We start from the raw sequence: 22,136 nt of genomic DNA, 5'->3' as shown, positions 1-22,136 counted from the left end.
ATCGTCATCTCATTATTATGAATGGCCCAGCACCAGCCCTGCCCAGAAACACAAACATCATTTGAGTCAAAACTTTCTCTCAAAGTAAAAGTGTGCACCTGCCAAAGGTGATACCAAATTTGAATTTGGGAAGTTTGTGCAATTTCATAACATCCATAACCAATGAAAATTAGCAGGCATTAGTGAATTATTTCTGCAGTAACTACTGTATGCCTTGTGTTACTCCACATTTGTTGGATCCCAGGACACACGTCTTCCATCGTGCAAGTTCTTTATAGTCTCCTGTCGTCCTCCAGCTGGAATCCAAACACCTAAAAGATTGTGAAGAGAAGGAAGAAAGGGTAAATTGTAAAAATGATCAGTACGATATTAATTATAATAAATACAAGTTGGAAAGGAAATTAAGATAATTACAATTTCAGACATAATTTTCTTTCTTTGTTTTTTACAACTCACCTGACAGTTTTCTACTACACGCTCCTTTTTGGTTGACTTTGGTAATGGCTCCATTCTAAGAGGAATACAAGAATAATACTGTGGTGACAGAAATTTGACCAACAAGTTTATTTTTTATGTGGATACTGAAAGTTTTGACTGAGGCTGTGCATGTATTTTGTACATACATATATTTAATTGACTTCCATTAAATTATATTTATAATAATAGAGTGGAAACACTGCAACAGCATCTAAACCTGACTAGATATGGCAAACTAAAATTCCCATTAATTGTCATTGATAATACCTGGATACTCCAGCGGATGCAGATCTGAGCAGGTGTGCGTCCATACTTCTGTGCCAGCTGGATAATAGTGGGGTCGCTTAGTGCCTGACCCTTGGCCAGAGGGCAGTACCCCTGAAACGTGATACCCTGCTGACGGCGGTACTCCATCAGCTTATTGGGCTGCTGGTACGGATGGTACTCCACCTGATGGTGTATGCTATTAGTTGATATAACAATGCTTATCCTAACAAGCCGGTACGTTCTGGTTGAGACTTGTGTGACCCAAATGATCTCATAACCAAGTCTGTCCTCTTTTGGACACGGATCATGTCTATCTCTGGGCTTTTTTCAGAGAAAGAAAACATTTGTGCTTTGTGAAATTACTTGATTAATATGTGGCACCACAGTACAGTCCTGCTTTAACTGTTCCAGGTGGTGAATCATACAGTTGCTAACCCCAACAGAACGACACAACCCTAAAATAAAAGAGTCAAATGTGTCACACATAGGCCTACATTATGTTGATTTGTTTCTAATTTCACAGGTCGAGATTACCAATACAATTAAAACAGACATTTGCACCAACCCTGGTAAATCAATGACCTATTAATGTATACAAAATTAAGTTGAATTTCATTGGGGCGCCCTCGTAGCTCACCTGAAAGAGCGTGCGCCCCATGTTACTGCACCGGCCACGGGTTTGATTCCAACCCATGGCCCTTAGCTGCATGTCATGCCCCGCTCTCTCCCACTTTCCTGCCTTAATCTGTCCTATCAACATAAAAAAAGGCAATAAAAGCCCAATTTCATTTTGTTTTTACGCTGTTCAATAAGTTCTTCCAAAGCTCTCCAGGACTCAGCTCTCAGTTCTCTGTTGGAGCAACCTGGCTGCATTGAGTCGGGCCAGTGCAACATGTAGACATCTGAAATGGACAGACAATGACTTAAACACAGATGAGGCAAGTATGAGAGAAGTTTGAAAATCAACAGACAATAAATAGGAACAAAACAAAACATGTCCTTATAATAAAACTTGATTTTTTTTCAGTATAAAAAGGAGATGTATCCTTTCACTTCTTACCGAGATATTCCACTCCCATCTGGGAGGAGGGTTTCTGAAAGGCCTTTTTGGCAGTTTCATATCCATAGTCCTCTGGCCAGAGTTTATTGCCACACGCCACACTCACGGACAGCATACAGAACAGTCTCTTGAGAGAATCCTCCGACTTGGGACGTGCCTTAGAGAGAGAGGGAACAGACACAATTTGGACCATGTTATGCATTGACGCTGCGGTATCCTGCATAGTCGACAGTGAGAGGCTGACATGTATGTTGCATAATCCACAATTATTTTAATGGAACACACATCTGGCTGGTTGCTTTTCTATTTACAGGTGTGTACTGTACTGATAATGTTTCAAATACACTTTTAAAAAACATCAAAATATACGTATTCCAAGTATTGGCATTTGCACCCCATTTGAAAGTTTCACTGTGGGAAAAGTCCCCTCTTGTGCAGAAGACATGGTTTCTTGGAAGACTGAGAAGAAAAATAAATAAACACCTCAAAACCTGCACAATCAGTTCTCCCAAAAGTGACTGCCAGGAGCTTCTTTTGTCAGTCCCTCTTATATCTTAGGTTCCACCCACCTATTTATGCATGCATAGGCAACAACTGACTGAGTGCTTTACTTATGCACACCCAGCATATAGTCTCTGAGCAGGTGTGCTATCTGGAGAACAGTCGGGTTGCTGAGGACTTGACCCTTGGCCAGAGGACTTTACCCTTCAAACACAATTCCCTCCTGACAACAGTACTCCATCAGGTGATTGGGCTGCTGGAAAGGATGGTACTCCACCTGGTGGATCATATTTTTTTTCTTTTTAAAGATTATTTTGTTGGGCTTTTCCGCCTTTAATGGATAGGACAGCTAGGTGAGAAAGGGGAGAGAGGGGGAAGACATGCAGGAAATCGTCACAGGTCAGACATGAACCCTGGACCTCTGCGTCGAGGCATAAACCGCTAAGCATAAACCTTTAAGTATATGTGCGCCTGCTCTACCCACTGACCCAACCCGGCCACAATCATATCATTTTTAAGATGCATCATAGGCATGTTATTGCATGTAGGCATTACACCATGTCTTGTGCAAAAGCCATGGTTTCTTGAAAGACTGAACCAGCCTGACTGAAGCAAAAAAAAAAAAAAAGTGTTCAGAGTGTTCTGTTGCTCGTGAAGCAACGCTGCCAAGGGTTTCTTTCTCACTGTCCCTCTTATATCTTAGCATAATTAGGTGGGTGGGTGGGCCCCCCCACTCAGTTCCAGAATACCTAGCGGGTGCAGGGGAGTATGGTTAGGCATTGGGCTCATTCCACTGAACAATGTTTCTGGGTCTGGATTTGACTCCTTGTTGAGAGTGGTATCTATCTTGGCATCTTACCACCAATACATACTTGTCTACTGTGAGCTTTACATGTTTCCTTCCAATAACATCATTCTGACTTCTTTCACAAGACCAGATCATGGTGCACAGTTGTTTTTATTTTATATTTATTTGACATAAACATTTATCAGTTGGTCCCATACCATCCTACTTTACCTACCAGCCCTATCCAAAACAGAAGACATACTATTATCTAACATAAAATACATGCATGCATATTCTCCCAACACATAGTTATCTGCAAATGAAGCTTTTAAAGTTAATGAATGGTTATGTTTAAAGTGCCCTGCCCATCTAGGAAATCCTGAAAATGAAAAAAAGATGAATGACCTCACATCCTCAGTTTGACAGGCAAATCAGTATTTAGAAAGGATTTATTTTGCTAACATCATCTTTTTTCTTTGTTACCTATGATCAGCAGTCATTTTTCTATTGTACCAAAAAAAAAGTTAATATGTACATTTATTTTTATCAGTTTATTTATCAGGGACAATACATATAGGCATTGTTACATCTAAAGTGCAACCGATGCAATGTGTGAGGGACTTCTAGCCGTAGGCTAATTTGCAGTCAAAGTACGGCACTTAAAAACGTTTTGGTCCGGTGAGTTCACCTGCCCATTTGTTTATCCACTCCAGTAGTGCTAGCTGAGATGAATGAACTTCACATTAGGCAGTCTCTTTCCAAGCAAGATGTGAGCCACTAATGAACGAAGCAGGATTCAAAATCCAAATACAATCTCAAGGTTAGATCTTCAGACAACTGTTACCCTGCAGAGATCTGAGGAGCAGTTAACCATAGTCCTCAGAAATCAACCGGAGTTAAGAATGCCAACACAAAGAAAGCGGAAGGTGACGGACATCCGGCGGAACCTCCGGCTGCACCGGAACTATCCAGTAAATGAAACGTTGTCGATATAGACTACTGACAAAACTAGTTCAAAGACAAGCACACTCTGGGGTTTCTCGCATAATGTTACTCCACATTTGTTGGATCCCAAGACACATGTCTTCCATCATGTAATCCTCCCAAAGCGGCCATGTCCAACTCCTCCAGCTGAAACCCAAACACCTATGAGTGTGTGTGAGAGGAGAGGAGAGGTAGAGGAGGAGGAAGAAGAGGTAAACGGGTGAAATGAGAAAATGTATGACTGAGTGATTACAGATTGTAGTATGAGTTGGCTGCCTGCTCTCCTGAGAGAGACCTAGAATTAGTCATTGTCACCAAAAAAAAAAAACTATTTTCATCAGTCTATACTTTAATACAGCTTCTTTTTTTCTCTCTTAATTTTGTGTGTTAGCCTTTTGTTGCGTTTCTTTTTTTTCTTTCAAATGTTGTCATACCTGCTTGATCGGTGGCTCACAATAATGAATCATCCTTAACCTTTCTCAGTTCATAAAACATGTTTTACAATCAAGCAAAACAGCGTGTAAAAGTTTTTTTTTTTTTTTTTTTTTAACTCACTTGACAGTTTTCTTGAATCCTCTTCTTTTTCGTAGATTTGGGGATTGTAACAACTCCATTCTAAGGAAAAAGCAGAGAAACCATAGCAATGTGGATACAATGTGTCAGGCCAATTCAACTTAGGACAGGCAATATCTGAACAATGTGACCACCTGAATACTCCAGCGGATGCAGATCTGAGCAGGTGTGCGGTTGTATTTTTCTGCTATCTGGCGAACAGTCGGGCTGCTGAGGACTTGACCCTTGGCCAGAGGACTGTACCCTTCAAACACAATTCCCTCCTGACGACAGTACTCCATCAGGTGATTGGGCTGCTGGAAAGGATGGTACTCCACCTGGTGGATCATATCATTTTTAAGATGCATCAAAGGCATGTTACTGCATGTAGGCAGTTCTGTTTAACATTTACTCGAATACTCCAACACTGGGATGAACAGCACACCAAAGAGTCTTGTTTTGAAGCATCTGTGAAAACTTCAAAGGAGAAGGAAAGAACAATTATTGTTGGAGAAAGTTTGTACATCTACCATAATGATAACACAGAAAACACACAACCCATACCAAAATATTCCACCCCCATCTGCGAGCAGGAGTCAAGGCACGCCTTCTGTGCAGCTTTGTATCCATAGTCCCCATGCCACAGTTTATTGGTGACCCACAGATCACTTCGTGGTATCCCACTTTCTGTGATAGCGTCACCCAGTTTCTTCTCGCAGCCGTAGCGCTTTGCTGTGTCAATGTGGCGCACGCCACACTCAGTGAGTGCATACACAATGGCTTCATGGGAGTATCCGCCATTATGTGATGTGCCTGGTATAGAGAGAGTCAAGTCAGCTCAGTTCCATTCCTTATTTTGCACCGTATGAACATACATTTGCAATACTGTATATTTAGAACATTGTTAGCAATAATAGGCTAGATCTTTTTAATATTCAACTAATCAGAAAGAAAAGTGTGAAAGTACCTTTTAAAAGTAATAGTAGGTATTACATATAGTACAGTTTGAGCAAATATGACACAAAGTTTATTGTTTTATGAAAGTTACCAACTGTAGCTTGTTTATCTATAGGCTTCTTTTTTCAGCAAAAAAAATAAATCTAATTGAGGGTTTTCTGGAAAGAACTACCTGGTTGACATGTGGCACGACAGTACAGTCTTCCTTTAACTCTTCCAGGTGATGGACCAGGAAGTTGCTCACTCCAATGGCACAGCACAGCCCTATAGTGACAAACAGGGATACATACGGATACACAGGATTATGCTCTATGAAATATCCACTCTGACAGTACTCTATCATAAAGATGCTTGCTGTAGTCAATTATTGCATACTTTCCAACTGTTTTCTGAGATGATCTTTCATGTCCTGTACCTTCTTTATACAGTTCCTCCAAAGCTCTCCAAGTCTCAGCTCTCATCTCCCTGTTGGAGCAACCAGGTCGCGATGACTCTGGCCAGTGCATCAGGTACAGATCTGAAAAGGGGGCAGGTGATGATTTCATGAAAGACTACAAAAGACAGAGGGACCACAAACTGCATACAACATTGGGGAATGACGACTGCCATGATATCAAAAAGAAGGAAAGAACAATTATTGTTGGAGAAAGTTTGTACATCTACCATAATGATAACACAGAAAACACACAACCCATACCAAAATATTCCACCCCCATCTGCGAGCAGGAGTCAAGGCACGCCTTCTGTGCAGCTTTGTATCCATAGTCCCCATGCCACAGTTTATTGGTGACCCACAGATCACTTCGTGGTATCCCACTTTCTGTGATAGCGTCACCCAGTTTCTTCTCGCAGCCGTAGCGCTTTGCTGTGTCAATGTGGCGCACGCCACACTCAGTGAGTGCATACACAATGGCTTCATGGGAGTATCCGCCATTATGTGATGTGCCTGGTATAGAGAGAGTCAAGTCAGCTCAGTTCCATTCCTTATTTTGCACCGTATGAACATACATTTGCAATACTGTATATTTAGAACATTGTTAGCAATAATAGGCTAGATCTTTTTAATATTCAACTAATCAGAAAGAAAAGTGTGAAAGTACCTTTTAAAAGTAATAGTAGGTATTACATATAGTACAGTTTGAGCAAATATGACACAAAGTTTATTGTTTTATGAAAGTTACCAACTGTAGCTTGTTTATCATATTAGGGTTTCTTCCCCAGAATGGCATATTTAAAAAAAAAAAAAAAAATCTAAATATCAAAAGCTACCATAGAAGGCTAAAACTAACTGTAAAACATCATATTGCATTTATTGTGTTTTATGCATTAGGGTTATCAAGAACGTGGATTTACACAGTAAAGCTCACCTAATCCAAATAACGGAATCTGCAGACCATTGGAAAGTGGGATTGTAGTACAACTCAGCTCTGGTGCGAAGGTCATGTTCCCTGGGCAGAGCTGAGCAACTTAAATTACAAGCAAGTGTTATTCTCTTCTCTATCTGCAAATATCCTCTATATTAAAATCGTCTCTATCTGTGCCGCAAATCTGCTGTAGGGATACTTTAAGAATACCCACAACTGTCCTAAGTAATAACCCACAAACCATACAAGTACTTCACCATTAACAATACGTAGGCTACTTGAAATGTGATGTAAGCAGTAGTTCCAGGTTTTGTGAAGTTATTAGGAAGTGTTTTCCTCGTTTCCAGTCGTTTTCAAACCAGTGCAAACCATAGCATCTCTGGAGTGGGTGGAGATGTGCCTCCAATGGAAAATCAAATTACATGACATTCAAGCCAATGAGTAATCCGTAAATTTAGCACAACAAAAATGGCGTCGGTCTCCAATAAAGGGTACGAAATATGCTCAAGTGAGTGAAAACTGATGTACAAGAGTGATATGGCTCTGACCGCTATAATTTTATTTTTTTTAAGTAATTGGCTATTCGCAGGTTTTCCCAACAACACAGCCGTGCATTTGTTTAGTGTGTGACGTCCACTCATACCACGTTGACGCTAATGGTAGAATGGCAGAGCTCTTTCCCTTCAGGCTCTTTAGTTAGAGTTAGCCAACATGGCGACCATGTAACGTTAAAGCAAACGGACTATGAGTGCCAACAAAATGAGGTGAGTTTTTAGTTATGGAAATAAATAAAACATAATTTCTACTGTGCTTAATGCAACTAAATAGCTCTATTATGTGGCAGTACGGTAAACCTACGGTATGGCGTTATGTATAAGTTATTTACAGAAATATTACTGGTTTAAGATTAACGGTGTTAAACTTACTGAACAAATTCAGTAGGCTATGCGTAGGAAGGGATTCTGACCCCGTACGAAAAACTATCCTGAGACTCACTTAAAGAAAATAAACCTAACGTTGCTGATTTTAGTGGGTCGTCTCCAGCTGTTGACTTATTTAATCAACAGTTTTCACCTTACTGGCAGCAACAGGCAGTTTATATATATATATATATATATATATATATATATATATATATATATATATATATATATATATATATATATATTTTAATACTTCGTTAACCAGTGTGTGTGTTCTGAAAGCTTCACGTGGACATGCAAAAAGTGATTCCAGCTGAGTGTAAAGCCTTACCTCTCCCCTCATAGCATGCGTTCAATGTAGCCTAAGTGAACTCTATTTAAAATGCTTGGAGGGACATGGAGTACATTTTAATGGGATGTTCTGCCCATCTTTGTGCCTTCTATGATGCAGGGTCCCCCGATGCTGCATGGGGCTCCGGCGAGCATATTTGGTTTGGCCAATCCTGCTGCTACTCCTGGTTGGTGCAGCCTTGACTGCTCTGCTGCCCCCTGCTGAGGACCAAGGAGGTGTTGGTGGCCTAGGAGTGCTACGCGAGCATACAGTCTATGTACGCGAGGTAACATCACAAAAAAAGAATCCTACACAGGGCCACCATAGTGACGGCATAGAGGAGGAGAAGAGGTTCACCATCATCATCCAAACTTACAACCGCACAGACATTTTGCTCAAACTCCTAAACCATTACCAGGCAGCGCCTCATCTTCAGCAGATTATCATAGTCTGGAACAACATTGGGGAGCAGACACCCCTAAAGTTATGGAACTCTTTGGGGCCTCATCCGGTCCCTCTGGTCTTCAAGGAGCAGACTATCAATAACATGCGCAACAGACTACAACCATTCCCTGAGATTGATACTGATGGTCAGTATATTGTCTGCATATTGTTTATGTTCTGAGATGGGGCTATGCTTTTACAGAACTATATGTTTTACCTGTTTCAATATGTTTCAGTTGTGATTGTTAGATTTTTGCTTTGATCCTTAGCTGTTCTGATGCTGGATGACGACACCCTGGTCAGTGTTCCTGACATCAGTTTTGCTTTCTCTGTCTGGAAGGTAATAAGCTTTAGGCACAATGTAGATGACAGTGATTAACATTCTGCATCTGCACTGGATTTGGGTTTAACATGATAATTGATTATATAAATAAAAATGCAGGAGAATCATGTGGTACTGCACCATCAGCAGGTACAGCATAAGTTGTTTTGTCTTTGGTTATGCAGCAATTTCCAGACCAGATTGTTGGGTTCGTCCCACGCAAACATGTCTCAACACCAGGAGGAGTATACAGTTACGGCAGTTTTGAACTGCAGGATCCAGAAACAGCTGGAGGTGACAAGTAAGTTGTGCTTTTCTTTTGTTATTTTTTTTTTTCAAGCTACACATAAAATGCATCTTATTGGCTCCTTGTTTAGTTTGGTCTTACACAGAGATGGGTGCAAATACATCAAAAAGTATCTTGTTACGAAATATATATACTTACTCATCAGGGGTCTGACCTTTACACCCCTACATTGAAAGGAGGAGCTCTGCTAATTTCTAGTGATGTTAGATTTGTTAACAAATAGTTATTTTTAACTGACTCTTAAAGTGGAATGAGTTTACTCAATTCACAAGCAGGATCAAATCGCAAATCCTGCTTCTATATGGTGCATGCGCAGTTGTGCGTCAGAGCCAGGTTAACTTCCAAGAGCTGCTGCTCCAGACTCTGGTTGAGTGTGCACCCCCTGAGCCTATTTATTAGACCTAAAAAGCTAAGAGAGCTTGTGCAATGTGGCAAACTCATTGTGCGAACACATCTCCCAGCTGAAGCTGGGCAATTTGAAGTGGCAAATCAGGATATTTTGGAGGTGGGAGGCTGCAAATTCAGGGATGCATGCTGGGTGGTTTCTGTCAGTCAAAGCGACCATTGACTGACTGAACAGCCAACTGAAATGCTACTGGGGTAACTGAACAGTTAGGCCACAATGACGCACTAGTTCTTTCTTTCTTTCTTTCTTTCTTTCTTTCTTTTTTTCCTACTGTTTAAACATTGGGATAAAAATGTGTCTTATTTGAAAATAAAGCATTACATAATGTATTTTAAGTATTTCAAATATACAAATACAAGCTATTAAAGTATTTTGTTACAAAAATCTTATTTTTTTCCTGTCCAGCTAAATGCAAATTACAAAATACTCAAAATGTAAATAAATTCGTATTTTAAATAAACTGAATTGAAATGCTGCCCATCCCTGGTCTGACTTTGATGTGAAAGCTCGTTTTTTTTTTTTTTTTTAAATACTTGTATTTTTTCTTGATCCGCTCACTGCAGGTACTCCATGGTGTTAGTTGGTGCTGCCTTCTTCCACCGCCGCTACCTGCAGCTCTTCCAGGACCAACCTCAAGCAGTGCACGCGCTGGTGGATGAAACACAGAATTGTGACGACATTGCCATGAACTTTGCTGTAGCGCTGTATTTGAGGAAACACTCTATAGGCAAGGTTAACAAACCCTCTGGGGTCTTTGTCAAACCTGTAGACCTCCGCAACCTGGAAAAGGACGCCAGGAGCGGGTACCAGGGTATGTGGCATCGTCCTGAACACCTTCTTCAGAGATCCTACTGTATGAACAGGCTAACGCAGATCTATGGCTTCATGCCACTCTGCTTCTCCAACCTGATGGTCTCCCAGTTTGGCTTCCCCAGCTACGCCAACCATAAGAGTAGAGGCTGAGCTGCCACACAGCTGACTGTTTTGGATTGAAAGAAGACAGACTCAAGTAAGTCTGGTAAGTCTGCATTGGATTAATAACATCTGTCTAGGCCCAGGATTAGGTGGACATTGTTTAGACCCCTTTAGATCCCTGCATGTGTAGGAAGCCTAATTTCAAATTTCACAGACAAAATATTTTCAAGTTTTAATGACAGTATTGAAAAAAAGAAATGCAAAATAAAATGTTTTTTAATAAGAATATTTAGCCTGTTTGCTTACAGTTTACCTGCTCAGTGTTGTGCTCTTTTTGTATCTTGTGATACTGAGCCGTTTCATCATTGCATCCGCAGGACTATCATGGATTTCTGACAATCAGAATTTTCTACGCATGGCCCAGTCTGAGGAAACCTCTATATTTGATAAGGTAATCTCTATATCATTATCAAAGCTGACTTTCTTTCAGTATGAACAACTCTCCCAGTGGATTGTAGTGGTTGTTTTACGACCAGCAGGTGTTAGTCTTAGATCTTCTTTGACACTTTGCCTCGTTTGTAACCATGATTTGCAGCTCTCTGATGCTGTCGCGTTCACTACATTTATACTTGTTTATGGAATGTCACTTTTCTGGTGAGCTTGTATAAACTTGTAATTACTGTGTCCCCACCAAAGTGTGAATTTATGAATAAAATACAGGTATTTTGTACATTCTAGGTAATTCCTACTATGCATGCATGGACAATCTTTTTTTCTTTTCTTTTTTTAAATGTGTGGCCATTATAAAGACTGTATCATGTTAATTAGGTAAATAAAGCCAAAACCTTTTCTGTGAACAGAATTTGTGGATGAATTCATCATTATTGGTAAATAGATAAAGGGTAACTACCGTTTTTTTTTTTCAATCTGGACCCTATTTTCCTATGTTTTTGTGTCTAAGTGACTGATGGGAACAACAATCTTTGGCACTGGTCCAGTATTAAGCAAGAACGAAACAGGCTACAATGTAAGTTATGGGGCAATTGTCCAGCTTGTATTTACCTTCACAAAAGTGCTTGTTTTGCCACCGACAGGCTCAGATTAATATTCTAAGTGTCTGGCAACATTATGGAAAGGATCCCTTCAGAGAGAGACCTTTAAAACCTCTTTGATACCTTTTTTGTTTAACCAGAAACAGTTCTGAAGTTCTACAGCTGTAAACCCACCAGACTCTATTTAAAAAAAGCTATACTTTTAACGTGTATATAGCCAACGTATTTTCACATGTAAATCGGTACACTGTATTTATTTCAACCAAATCTAGAGTTGTGATGGTTGGAAAAGTGGAAAAACCACCCAAAATGGCTTTTCATAGTTTTATTTTCTTTCTGTTGACTTTGAGCGAAGTGTATTTTACGATGCTAAAATGACATGGAGTCTGATGGGTTTAGCGGACGCGATTTTCGTTTTCATTTGTTTTTATGTTTAAAAAAAGGATCTTATTCAACAGAAAGGTCGACCTCCTTGGAAATCTTTTCCATAATGTTGTCAGACACTTAGAATATTAATCTGAGCCTGTCAGTGTCAAAACGAGCACTTTTGTGAAGGTAAATACAAGCTGGACAATTGCCCTATTAACTTAGCTTGTTTCGACGCTGCTAAATCCAGCGATCTTGCTTATTACTGGACCTATTTCAAAGATTATTGTTCCCATCAGTTACTTAGACACAAAAACATAGGAAAATAGGGTTGAAAAAAGCGGTAGTTACCCTTTAAGTCTGTGAACAGAGGTCAAGATCCTGAGATATACTGAATGACTGAAGATTTTTCAAGTGACAAAGTAGCCAAATTAGGAGTGGGTGGTGTCCTTTCTCCAATTTATTTTGTTTTCAGGGCTTCCAAGCTGAATTACTGACATATCGATGCATCTTGTTTCTGACACAAACAGTATCACGCCACAGCTTTTTCACCAGTGTGTAAGTATGAGTTCCCACTTGTTCCTAACTATGTGGTAAATTCTTGTTTTAATGAGGACTAGTCCCCTCTTTAATTAAATGAAAATATAAATGAATAATTAACTCAGATTGTTGAAACTCCAGTTTTAATAGCAACATAAGACCAGCCCGCAGGACTGTATATTACATTGAAGTTAGCAAATAATTAAATCACTGAATCGTATCAGCGCACTGTTTTTTTCTGCCCAGCGGCTTATATAATTGCTTTCAATAATATTAACAGGACAAAACTAACTTTAAAACAAAAGTTAAAAACATCTATGCATTATTAAGAGGTAGGAGAGTGATGATATTTTCATTTTGTAGCTTGAAGGGGTTACTTGTAGGGCAGCAGATGTTATCAGTCTACACAGTAAACATCTGGATTGCAACACAAGGTGTGAGGTCTGACCTGTTTTTTCTCTGCATACCATCAAATCAGCTTATGGTCATTACAAACCCTGATTTAAAAAAAACTATATTTATTAATAAACAATTACACCCGACTCCCTCTCCGTGGATAAAAGCGTCCTTGCATATTCTGGGGTAACTGTGGACTCCCAGTTCTTTCAAAAAGGATCCGAGAGACCTTACAGAGTCTCATTGTGGTCCAGCTCCACCACCACCACCACTGACCCCAGGCCCACCTCCTGGCCTGGATCCACCGGCACCTGGAGAACGCATGTCATGCCACAGCTTCACAAGAGGCTCCCTCTTCCTCCAAATCAGTTTGTGACCATACGCCACATACCATCTGTAGGACAAGAAACATGGAGACAGTTGAAATGTACTGACTGCAGGACAGGATACTACCAAACCATATAATAATAATAATAATAATAATAATAATACACATAAGAACATGAACGCCGCTGTAAGTAGCTGAAAAAGCTGAAGTTCCAGTATATTGTGAATAACAATGCATAATTACAGTATATAGTAAACTGAGTGTATTCATCAGCTGTTATCACATGAAAGAAATCCCATACTAATGACAACTGAGCCATATATTGCACATCTGCTGAAGAAGACAGATGTGTTTGAAAGATCCTGAAAAAGCTAGTAAGTGGATTTTGATTTAAAAGGACAATTCCGGCGCAAAACGAACCTAGGGGTTATTAACAGATGTGTACCCACTCTGTCGTTCTCTGGGACATGTTTTCATGCTAATCGAATGAGTTTTTAGCTTGCAAGACACTAGCGCAGACCGCTGATTAGCTTACAACGCTAGTATTCGGGGCACAGGGAACGTAAAAACAAATAGCTATTTATACCACTAAAAAGGCTCAAAATATCACCAAACTTCAACGGTAGCATAATGAGGGTCCCAAAATGTCAACTGAAGCATTGAGAACTTTGTAAGTGTACAGACAGTTTATTGAAAAGAGAGATTATAAAGACACTCGCGTTCATGTTTACATGCCGCCGCCGTCTTGGAAACCAGTCATGACTTACAGCTGGCGATGCAAACTAAAATCAAAAGCAATTTGCTCAATATATCTGAAATAATCGCACTCTGCATAACTTGTCTAGTGTACTTACTCAGTGGATAACTGTCCATCTGGTCCCTCCAGTCTGGGTTGCCAAAAAAGTTTCAAGTACAACCCTGTTTATCAGAAATCTTCAGACTGTACAAAACACTGCGTCTCTGGGGCATCGCGACGCAACAGGTCCCACTCCGTGCAACACAGACACTCCTGTTCGGTGGCCATAGCTTCACAATGTCCGCACGTACACCACCAGTTTCCCGAAGTACGAGGCTGTGTTGCTGCATTGACTACCGGTAGCTCTCTCTCTCTCTCGTAGCCCTTTCACGGAGCTCCCGCAGCTCTTCGTTCAATAAACTGTCTGTACACTTACAAAGTTCTCAGTGCTTCGGTTAACATTTTGGGACCCTCATTATGCTACCGTTGAAGTTTGGTGATATTTTGAGCCTTTTTAGTGGTATAAATAGCTATTTGTTTTTACGTTCCCTGTGCCCCGAATACTAGCGTTGTAAGCTAATCAGCGGTCCGTGCTAGCGTCTTGCAAGCTAAAAACTCATTTGATTAGCATGAAAACATGTCCCAGAGAACGACAGAGTGGGTACACATCTGTTATTAACCCCTAGGTTCGTTTTGCGCCGGAATTGTCCTTTTAAGATGATTTTTTTTTCAAACTATAAAAACACTTTGTGGTGTGATTGCTTTCTCACCTGCTGTTTAAGAATGAACTCTGAACCTCAGCTACAGGAAGACGTTTTACACTTTCACTGTATTTCTTACAATTTGGGCCACAATCCAATTATCTCTTAACTGCATCTGATGTGTTTTGAGGATAAATGTAAGACTTAACCCTTGTGTTGTCTTCCCGTCGACCGTGCAACTTCCTGTTTTTCTGGGTCAAAATTTAAACTTTTTTTCAACGTTTTGGAAGTCTTTTTCGACACTTTTGTTGCTTTTCGACTGATGTTTCTGTCACTTTTTTCTACGTTTTTTTCAGGCACCTCTTGACGTCATTCTTCCCAATATAAAACACATCATTTATGCATTTTCTATTTTCTATTCATTTGCATCTTTGTTTACAAAAGCCATAAATACACTATTCTTCTTTTCAATGAAAAATAACGTTAGACACTCACACTCCAAAGAGGGCTCCTCCAAGGTGAGCTGCGTGGTCAAACAGCCGCCATCCCAGTATGATCCCTGCAGTATCTATGGCGACAAGCACTTTCAGAGCCTAAAGGCAGACCAATGACAGGAACCTGACTTTACACACAATGTGCTGCACCAAATCAAGAACTATTAAGCTACCATGCATTCAGACATGCATACGGTACTTACACATTCACTCACAGGACATTGTCCGTTTTGCTCATGCACAGATTTACATCTCTTATCTGCAGCTAAAACACAACGTGGGAATGTCAACACCCTATTACCAAACTATTTTAAATGACATTACACTTTCAGAGTTGTGTCTCTACATAACAAAACAACCTGGGAGTGCACAAGCACGCACACACACACACACACACACACAGTGCATCACTTACATTTCCTGCTGTGAAAGTGATCATGGGGAGGAAGATTATTCCTAGTTTGGCCTCTGGCACCTTTGCACAGACTGCGGCCAGTACTGCCATGACAGCACCTGACTATAGATCACACAAAAGAAAGGTCAAAACATTAGGACTGCTGTAGTTCCTTTAAATCAAGTTGTATGAAGATTTGAGCAAATATCTTACTGCTCCTAATGATGGATGGAGACGTCCAGTGGCAGTTTTACACATGTAGCTGACCATAGTGGAAATCACACCTGAAAATACACAAAATATGTAAAAATAAAAATACATTATAATTGAGATATCACTCTTTCTTCCACACAAAAAACTTAATTCATCCATTTCATCATAGAGACCATATGTTTTACCAACTGGTTCCAACTGTTAAAATATACAAATGTGTTAAGCTCCAAGACTAATGATTCTAATGAAATTCAGAGCCATTTAGCTAAATAGCAAATATGTAATACGTACAGTATGTCTTTTTAGTTTTCTAAATATCTGTCATTAAATTTGATGACTTAAAGATTAAGTTATTTATAACTTTTATTACTTAAATCGTTGAACCTAAATAGATTATGTGAGAGATTAAAAGGGATTTGGATTTGATAGATTCAATGCTGTTCCAATACTGGATTTATAATCAATTCAATGTTATCAGACCCCAGTTCTATCTTTATTTGATTCACCGGCAGACAGGTAGAGTGCAAGAAACTGCTCCTTCCCTAAGAGAGAGACAATTCCTGATGAGAATGTCCACAGGACATACATGTTGGCCACCATGTGGATAATGGAGTAGTGGCTGAAGCAGGACAGGACCATGGGAAGACACCGTGTTTCTGATGGGGGACAGAAAAATGGACAGAAACAGAGAACTTGATCCAGCTGCACATTTTACACATGCAAGAAAATCCTTCCCCTTACTGTCCTCGTGTAAGCCATTTGTATTATGTACTTGATTTAAAAAGAACATGCATACTCACTGGAGGCTGGGTTGGACGTGAAGTACTTAATCATGCTTCTTTGCATTGAAGGGATGCGCCAGCAACACAGAACTACAGCATTTACTGCAATGATGCCTGGAAAACATATTCAACACATGATAAGGAAAGCTCCTGACTATGAAGAAATGTGGGATTACATTCAACATGTGTAAAGGTTTGGATGCTAGCTATTCAATTTGAAGAAAGACAATGACAAGAGTCCGTCTGCAAAATAAGTTACCGGTTACAGTCTTCTGTCCCTCTGTGAGACTGCTCCAGAAGTCATCTACCATGGACACAAGGAGAAGGAGCTGTCGCTGGAAGCCTGACAGTTTGTTCCACCAGTCATGCCAGTACACCATGTCCTGAGACCCCTGGTGATATAGGAATGGTTCACTGAATCACTGCAAGCAGCCTATTAGTACATTGGTTATATACGTTAACAGCAGTGGAGGAGAGAGCCAGCAGTTTGCATCATTAAACCTCACCTGTAAGAGTTTTTCTGACTCCTCTTCAGCTTTTGCAGTCGTAACTCTTGACTTCAGGGTCTCATATTGCAGAATGGCAGCCGCACCAAAGGAGCAGCCTGTAAACTGACATGGAGTAAGACAAAAACCAACGGCATCATTCTATCCCAAACCAAAGTACTGCATGCATCTTTTTTTTTAATCATTCTAGTACAAGAATGGAAGGACCTACTCCTACTGTGAACATCAGGGGTTTTAAAAGTGTCGGTCGGGGGACTTTGGGAGGAGGTGGGGGACCTGGTGTGCCAGCCTCAGAAGGTGAAGCTTTTGTTTCTTGGGTGACATTTCCTTTCTTTGTATCTGGCCTTTTGGCTTCCCGACGGAAAGTGCACCTCTGTTGGTTGTGGGGGTTCAGTCTGCCAAACAAAACGTGTAGACACACAGTATTAAAACCTAATTTAGAGATAGACAGCTTTGGTAAATACACAAGAACATGAACACCTGTATGATATAAGGCAAAGCAATATAACAGCCACACAGGGGGAAAAGCATGTAGGCTAACGTTCCTATTTTCTCGTTGTATTGTTTGGTCTTCGAAATGTCAATAATAGTGAAAAATGCCAGCCCACACGATGTCTTTAAATTGCCTGTTTTGTCTGATTTGCATTTGCAGTCTAAAACTCATTAAGTTTACCATCGCTTGAGATAAAAAAAAAAAAAAACATCAATCCCTCATAAACTGGAATTAAAGAATGTTTGGCAAGAAAACAAATGACACGATTTACCAATCGGTTATCAATTTAGTCGTTATATTATATTACACAATGTTAGTGTTACTATGACCAACACACTTTTCTTCCTGATAATTTCATTTAAGAACCATCTGTGTAAAATGTATAGGCTAACTGTAGCTATTCTAGATGAGATGACTGTTAATATTTACAGTCTATGTGAGTACCATGTATGCTCAGTTAATTAGGCACCATGACCTAACGTTTTACTATTGGTCATTACCATATTGATTTATTAGGCTATAGATTTAATAGGGTAATGTTAAAGGCAGATGCACAAGGGATTAGTTATGCTGCTTGAACAGAGATAGATATCACGGACAGTGCTAGTCTTGTACATTTGTACTGTAAACAAATGAAATATACCGCTGTCTTCAGTCCCGTGGATCTCTTTTCAATGACACTCGGAATAGTTTACGTGAGGTAACTTAACGTTAATCACGTTTGCCGATAGATGGACAAACACGTACAAAAACACGTCCTGCCCGTGTTATTCTTGTATAGGCAAACCCTGCCACATGAACAGCTTTACATCTGCTCACCTGGAGCTTCGTGAAGTAGTGTTGTTGGACCTGATGAACTCTGTTTTAGCCCATTTCATTACACATCCTCTCCACGCCATGTTTGTGATGACCTCCTGCCTGAAGCCCGTCCCTCTTACACTGGAGCTAATGCTGCTTTCATGGACTCGCGTAAAAGCTCCGACGTCTGACTTCCACTCGCTTCCATTCAGGAGCTCTTGGCGTAACAAAGAGTAGGAAAAAATAAATAAAAAAATGCCAATAAAGAAGATTCTGATTCTGAAATAATAGTGCAGAGAACTTGAATGCAGCAGAAGTTGAAGGCCTTTGTTGTGCCGGTGTCGTGCCGAGGTAGGCTACTTATCCCCGCCAGGATTTGTATCCCATGGCCGCGGGAGCGCGCGTGCACTCAGAGCAGAGTTTAACCATGAGTTTAAATGCTGCACTTCGAATTCACCTCTTGGAACAAATAGCGACGTGGAAGACTCGACAGGGTTTTCCATAGTAACATTTATCTACATAAATACGTTTATTTGTCTGTTACATTAAGGCGACGTGTAAATTGTTTAGTTTATTATTGTGGATTAATCGACAGTGTTTTCCAAAGTTCTATATTGACATGCACCTTAGCTACATAGGCCGACTGATAGGCCTATCTATGTGAGTCATGCAGGTTTATGAACAATATTTTTTCCTCATCTTTGCTAAAATACCTAGGGGATACACTGATATAATATTAGGCTGTTTTTCACCTGATATAATGTGTATTCCCTCCCCTAATATGCAAAGGGTCTGTCATCATGTGTGTTATTTTTTTTAGATAATATGGAGATGTCTGCTGTTTTCTAGCAAAAGTTATAGAGGGGATAGGCCTACACAAAATATCAGGCCGTTTTTCACCTGATATAATGTGTATCCCCTCCCCTAACATGCAAAGGGTCTGTCCTGTCCTCATGTGTTATTTTCTGTCTTTACTAGGTCACAATAAACAACCTGAGATAATATGGAGATGTCTGCTGTTTTCTAGCAAAAAATACATAGGGGATACACTGATATAATATTTCAATTCAATTCAATTTTATTTATAGTATCAAATCATAACAAGAGTTATCTCGAGACACTTTACAGATAGAGTAGGTCTAGACCACACTCTATAGTTTACAAAGCCCCAACAATTCTAAATAATTCCTCTAAGAGCAAGCATTTAGTGCGACAGTGGCGAGGAAAAACTCCCTTTTAGGAAGAAACCTCAACAGACCCAGGCTCTTAGTAGGCGGTGTCTGACAGTGTGTCATCTTTATTGTGACTATCATTGCCACTGTTCATCACATGTCATGACATGTGATGAACAGTGGCAATGATAGTCACAATAAAGATAATGGAACAGTGACTACAAATGGTAGTTGTAGTAGTAGTTCATGTCATAACAGGGAACTGCAGGGCGTTACAGGATGTAGCGTGGCACAGCAGAGCCTAGCAGGACATAGCAGGACGCAGCAGGGTTCAGCAGGATGCAGCAGGACACTGCAGGGCACCGCAGAGCGTAGCAGGGTGTAGCAGGGAGTGCAGCAGGACCACGGCGACAGCTGCAACCAAGATCTTGGTGCCATCCTAATCCAAGGAAATATGCTGGGCGAAAAAAAAAACATAAGGACTCCAGGGAGTAAACTCCCCAGAGCTAGGTTAGTAACAAACATTGCTGCGACAAGGATGCACACAAATGGAAAGAGAGAGGAGAGAGCAGCTCAGTGTGTCAAAGGAAGGAAGGAAGTACCCCGGCAGTCTAGAACTATAACAGCATAACTAAGAGAAACAGGTTAAGGAGAGGAGCCTGGTCGGGCTAGAACTCTCCCCAACCGGATCGGGCTGTACTAGCCTGCCTCTCTCTACTTTGATTATATTAATGATTATATGGTAGATTAATCTGACGACTATGAAGAGAAGCAGGTGGGCCGGGCTAGGCAGACGCTGCAACTCCTCACTCCCTAACTATAAGCTTTATCAAAGAGGAGGGTTTTCAAATTATTCTTAAATATGGTGACGGTGTCTGCCCCCCGAACCCAGACTGGGAGCTGGTTCCACAGGAGAAGAGCCAGGTAGTTGAAGGCTCTGGCTCCCATCCTACTTTTAGAGACTCTAGGAACCACAAGTAGCTCTGAATTCTGGGAGCGTAGTGCTCTAGTGCAGTGGTTCCCAACCTGGGGTCCGGGGACCCCTCAGGGGGGTGGCAAAGATCACAGGGGGGGCGCAAGTCTTTATCTGGTTTGAGGTAAAATGTTAAACAGATTATGATAATACAGTAGAATATATAATGTATACAAAAGTCAGTATAAAAACTATATATTTTTGTTCTCGCTTAAAATTGTAGGCAGGCTACTTAGTAGGCCAAACCTCCGGGACCTCTTAACCTGTGGCCCTTGCTGTCATCAGGTCAGCTGCTAGCTGCTATCATCCTCGTTTTTCCTGCCGCCACGGCATCACTATTTTATGAATGAAACATAGCGGAGAAACGTAAAAGTGCTGATAACTCCTCTGTATCAAAAAAGAAAGTAAGGCTCTATCTCGAGAGTTACCTCAACTTCGGTTTCGGAGGGGGTGCTCAGCTTTTCTTAGACATAAGTAGGAAAAAAGGTTGGGAACCACTGCTCTAGTGGGACAGTAAGGTACTAAGAGCTCTTCTAGATATGATGGTGCTAGACCATTTAGAGCTTTGTAGGTCAGGAGAAGGATTTTAAATTCAATCCTGGATTTTACAGGAAGCCAATGCAGAGAAGCTAATACAGGAGAAATATGATCTCTTTTCTTAGTTCTTGTCAGAACACGTGCTGCAGCATTCTGGATCAGCTGGAGAGTCTTAAGGGACTTATTTGAGCAACCTGATAGTAAGGAATTACAGTTAGTCCAGCCTGGAAGTAATGAATGCATGGACTAGTTTTTCAGCATCGTTTTGAGACAGGATGTTCCTAATTTTAGCAATGTTATGAAGATGAAAAAAGGCTGTTCTTGAGGTTTGTTTTAGATGGGCGTTAAAGGATATATCCTGATCAAAAATAACTCCTAGATTTCTGACAGTAGTGCTGGAGGCCAGGGCAATGCCATCCAGGGTAGCTATATCTTTAGATAATGAAGTTCGGAGGTGTTTGGGGCCCAGCACAATAACTTCAGGATTGTATATCTTTAATGCATGCTTGAAGTTTAGCTAACTGACTGGTTTCGTCTGGCTTGATTGACAAGTATAATTGGGTGTCATCGCATAACAGTGAAAGTTAATTGAGTGTTTCCTAATAATATTGCCTAGAGGAAGCATATATAAGGAGAATAGAATTGGTCCAAGCACTGAGCCTTGTGGAACCCCATGGCTAACTTTAGCGCACTTGATGGACTTATCGTTAACATTAACAAATTGAGATCGATCAGAGAAATAGGACTTAAACCAGCTTAGTGCGATTCCTTTAATGCCAACTAAATGTTCCAATCTCTGTAACAGGATGGTATGGTCAATAATGTTGAATGCAGCACTAAGATCTAATAAGACAAGTATGGCGACAAGTCCTTTGTCAGCAGCAGTTAGAAGGTCGTTAGTAATTTTCACCAGTGCTGTCTCTGTGCTATGATACATTCTAAATCCTGACTGAAAGTCCTCAAATAAACTATTGCTATGTAGAAAATCACATAACTGATTAGCGACTACCTTCTCAAGGATCTTGGAGAGAAAGGGAAGGTTAGATATAGGTCTATAG

The 22,136-nt window shown here is 40.5% G+C and overlaps 3 protein-coding genes and 1 pseudogene across 5 annotated transcripts; 1 reads left to right on the top strand and 3 right to left on the bottom strand.

Annotated features, from left to right (window-relative positions):
• Window positions 1-219: 219 nt before the first annotated feature.
• LOC144526334 (putative oxidoreductase ZK1290.5) lies at window positions 220-2,249 on the bottom strand (annotated as a pseudogene).
• Window positions 2,250-3,254: 1,005 nt separating this feature from the next.
• On the bottom strand, window positions 3,255-8,328 carry LOC144526333 (glyoxal reductase). The gene is made up of 8 exons (XM_078263750.1): window positions 8,204-8,328; window positions 6,953-7,051; window positions 6,283-6,531; window positions 6,001-6,102; window positions 5,758-5,849; window positions 4,784-4,966; window positions 4,632-4,691; window positions 3,255-4,238 (listed from the first exon to the last, which is right to left on the bottom strand). Exons 2-8 carry the CDS (start codon window positions 7,026-7,028, stop codon window positions 4,143-4,145), a joined length of 858 nt encoding a protein of 285 aa, XP_078119876.1. The 5' UTR covers window positions 7,029-7,051; window positions 8,204-8,328; the 3' UTR covers window positions 3,255-4,142.
• Window positions 7,443-11,459, top strand: extl2 (exostosin-like glycosyltransferase 2). 2 transcript variants are annotated; one of them, XR_013502747.1, is made up of 6 exons: window positions 7,443-7,713; window positions 8,324-8,793; window positions 8,917-8,987; window positions 9,155-9,270; window positions 10,246-10,700; window positions 10,975-11,459. XR_013502747.1 is itself a non-coding variant. In XM_078263747.1 (6 exons), exons 1-5 carry the CDS (start codon window positions 7,694-7,696, stop codon window positions 10,643-10,645), a joined length of 1,077 nt encoding a protein of 358 aa, XP_078119873.1. In that variant the 5' UTR covers window positions 7,443-7,693; the 3' UTR covers window positions 10,646-10,691; window positions 10,975-11,459. The 2 variants fall into 2 exon arrangements, 1 of the variants encoding a protein (XP_078119873.1); XM_078263747.1 differs by having other exon boundaries at window positions 10,246-10,691.
• Window positions 11,460-12,681: 1,222 nt separating this feature from the next.
• On the bottom strand, window positions 12,682-18,544 carry parla (presenilin associated, rhomboid-like a). Of its 2 annotated transcripts, none has more exons than XM_078263749.1 (10): window positions 18,418-18,544; window positions 17,317-17,500; window positions 17,106-17,210; window positions 16,859-16,991; window positions 16,618-16,713; window positions 16,324-16,473; window positions 15,818-15,888; window positions 15,626-15,727; window positions 15,212-15,309; window positions 12,682-13,345 (listed from the first exon to the last, which is right to left on the bottom strand). In XM_078263749.1, exons 1-10 carry the CDS (start codon window positions 18,495-18,497, stop codon window positions 13,192-13,194), a joined length of 1,173 nt encoding a protein of 390 aa, XP_078119875.1. In that variant the 5' UTR covers window positions 18,498-18,544; the 3' UTR covers window positions 12,682-13,191. The 2 variants fall into 2 exon arrangements, with proteins under 2 accessions (XP_078119875.1, XP_078119874.1); XM_078263748.1 differs by having other exon boundaries at window positions 13,216-13,345; window positions 15,212-15,284; window positions 18,418-18,543.
• Window positions 18,545-22,136: the final 3,592 nt, after the last annotated feature.

This window comes from Sander vitreus, chromosome 12 (assembly GCF_031162955.1).
Source record: "Sander vitreus isolate 19-12246 chromosome 12, sanVit1, whole genome shotgun sequence".
Taxonomy (NCBI): Eukaryota; Metazoa; Chordata; class Actinopteri; order Perciformes; family Percidae; genus Sander; species Sander vitreus.
Note: the sequence above shows the minus strand (reverse complement) of the source record. Positions and strands in the feature narration are given on the sequence as shown.

Excerpts from the sequence above, each read along its gene's own strand:
- LOC144526333 (XM_078263750.1), bottom strand. The coding sequence starts at position 7,028 with ATGACCTTCGCACCAGAGCTGAGTTGTACTACAATCCCACTTTCCAAT. Across the intron at positions 6,532-6,952 it reads GATTCCGTTATTTGGATTAG|GCACATCACATAATGGCGGA; the intron begins GTGAGCTTTACT and ends TCTCTATACCAG. Across the intron at positions 4,692-4,783 it reads GCATCCGCTGGAGTATTCAG|AATGGAGTTGTTACAATCCC; the intron begins GTGGTCACATTG and ends CTTTTTCCTTAG.
- extl2 (XM_078263747.1), top strand. The coding sequence starts at position 7,694 with ATGAGTGCCAACAAAATGAG. Across the intron at positions 8,794-8,916 it reads CCCTGAGATTGATACTGATG|CTGTTCTGATGCTGGATGAC; the intron begins GTCAGTATATTG and ends TTTGATCCTTAG. Across the intron at positions 9,271-10,245 it reads GAAACAGCTGGAGGTGACAA|GTACTCCATGGTGTTAGTTG; the intron begins GTAAGTTGTGCT and ends CGCTCACTGCAG.
- parla (XM_078263749.1), bottom strand. The coding sequence starts at position 18,497 with ATGGCGTGGAGAGGATGTGTAATGAAATGGGCTAAAACAGAGTTCATC. Across the intron at positions 17,501-18,417 it reads ACTACTTCACGAAGCTCCAG|ACTGAACCCCCACAACCAAC; the intron begins GTGAGCAGATGT and ends TTTGTTTGGCAG. Across the intron at positions 15,310-15,625 it reads TCACTTTCACAGCAGGAAAT|GCTCTGAAAGTGCTTGTCGC; the intron begins GTAAGTGATGCA and ends GTCTGCCTTTAG.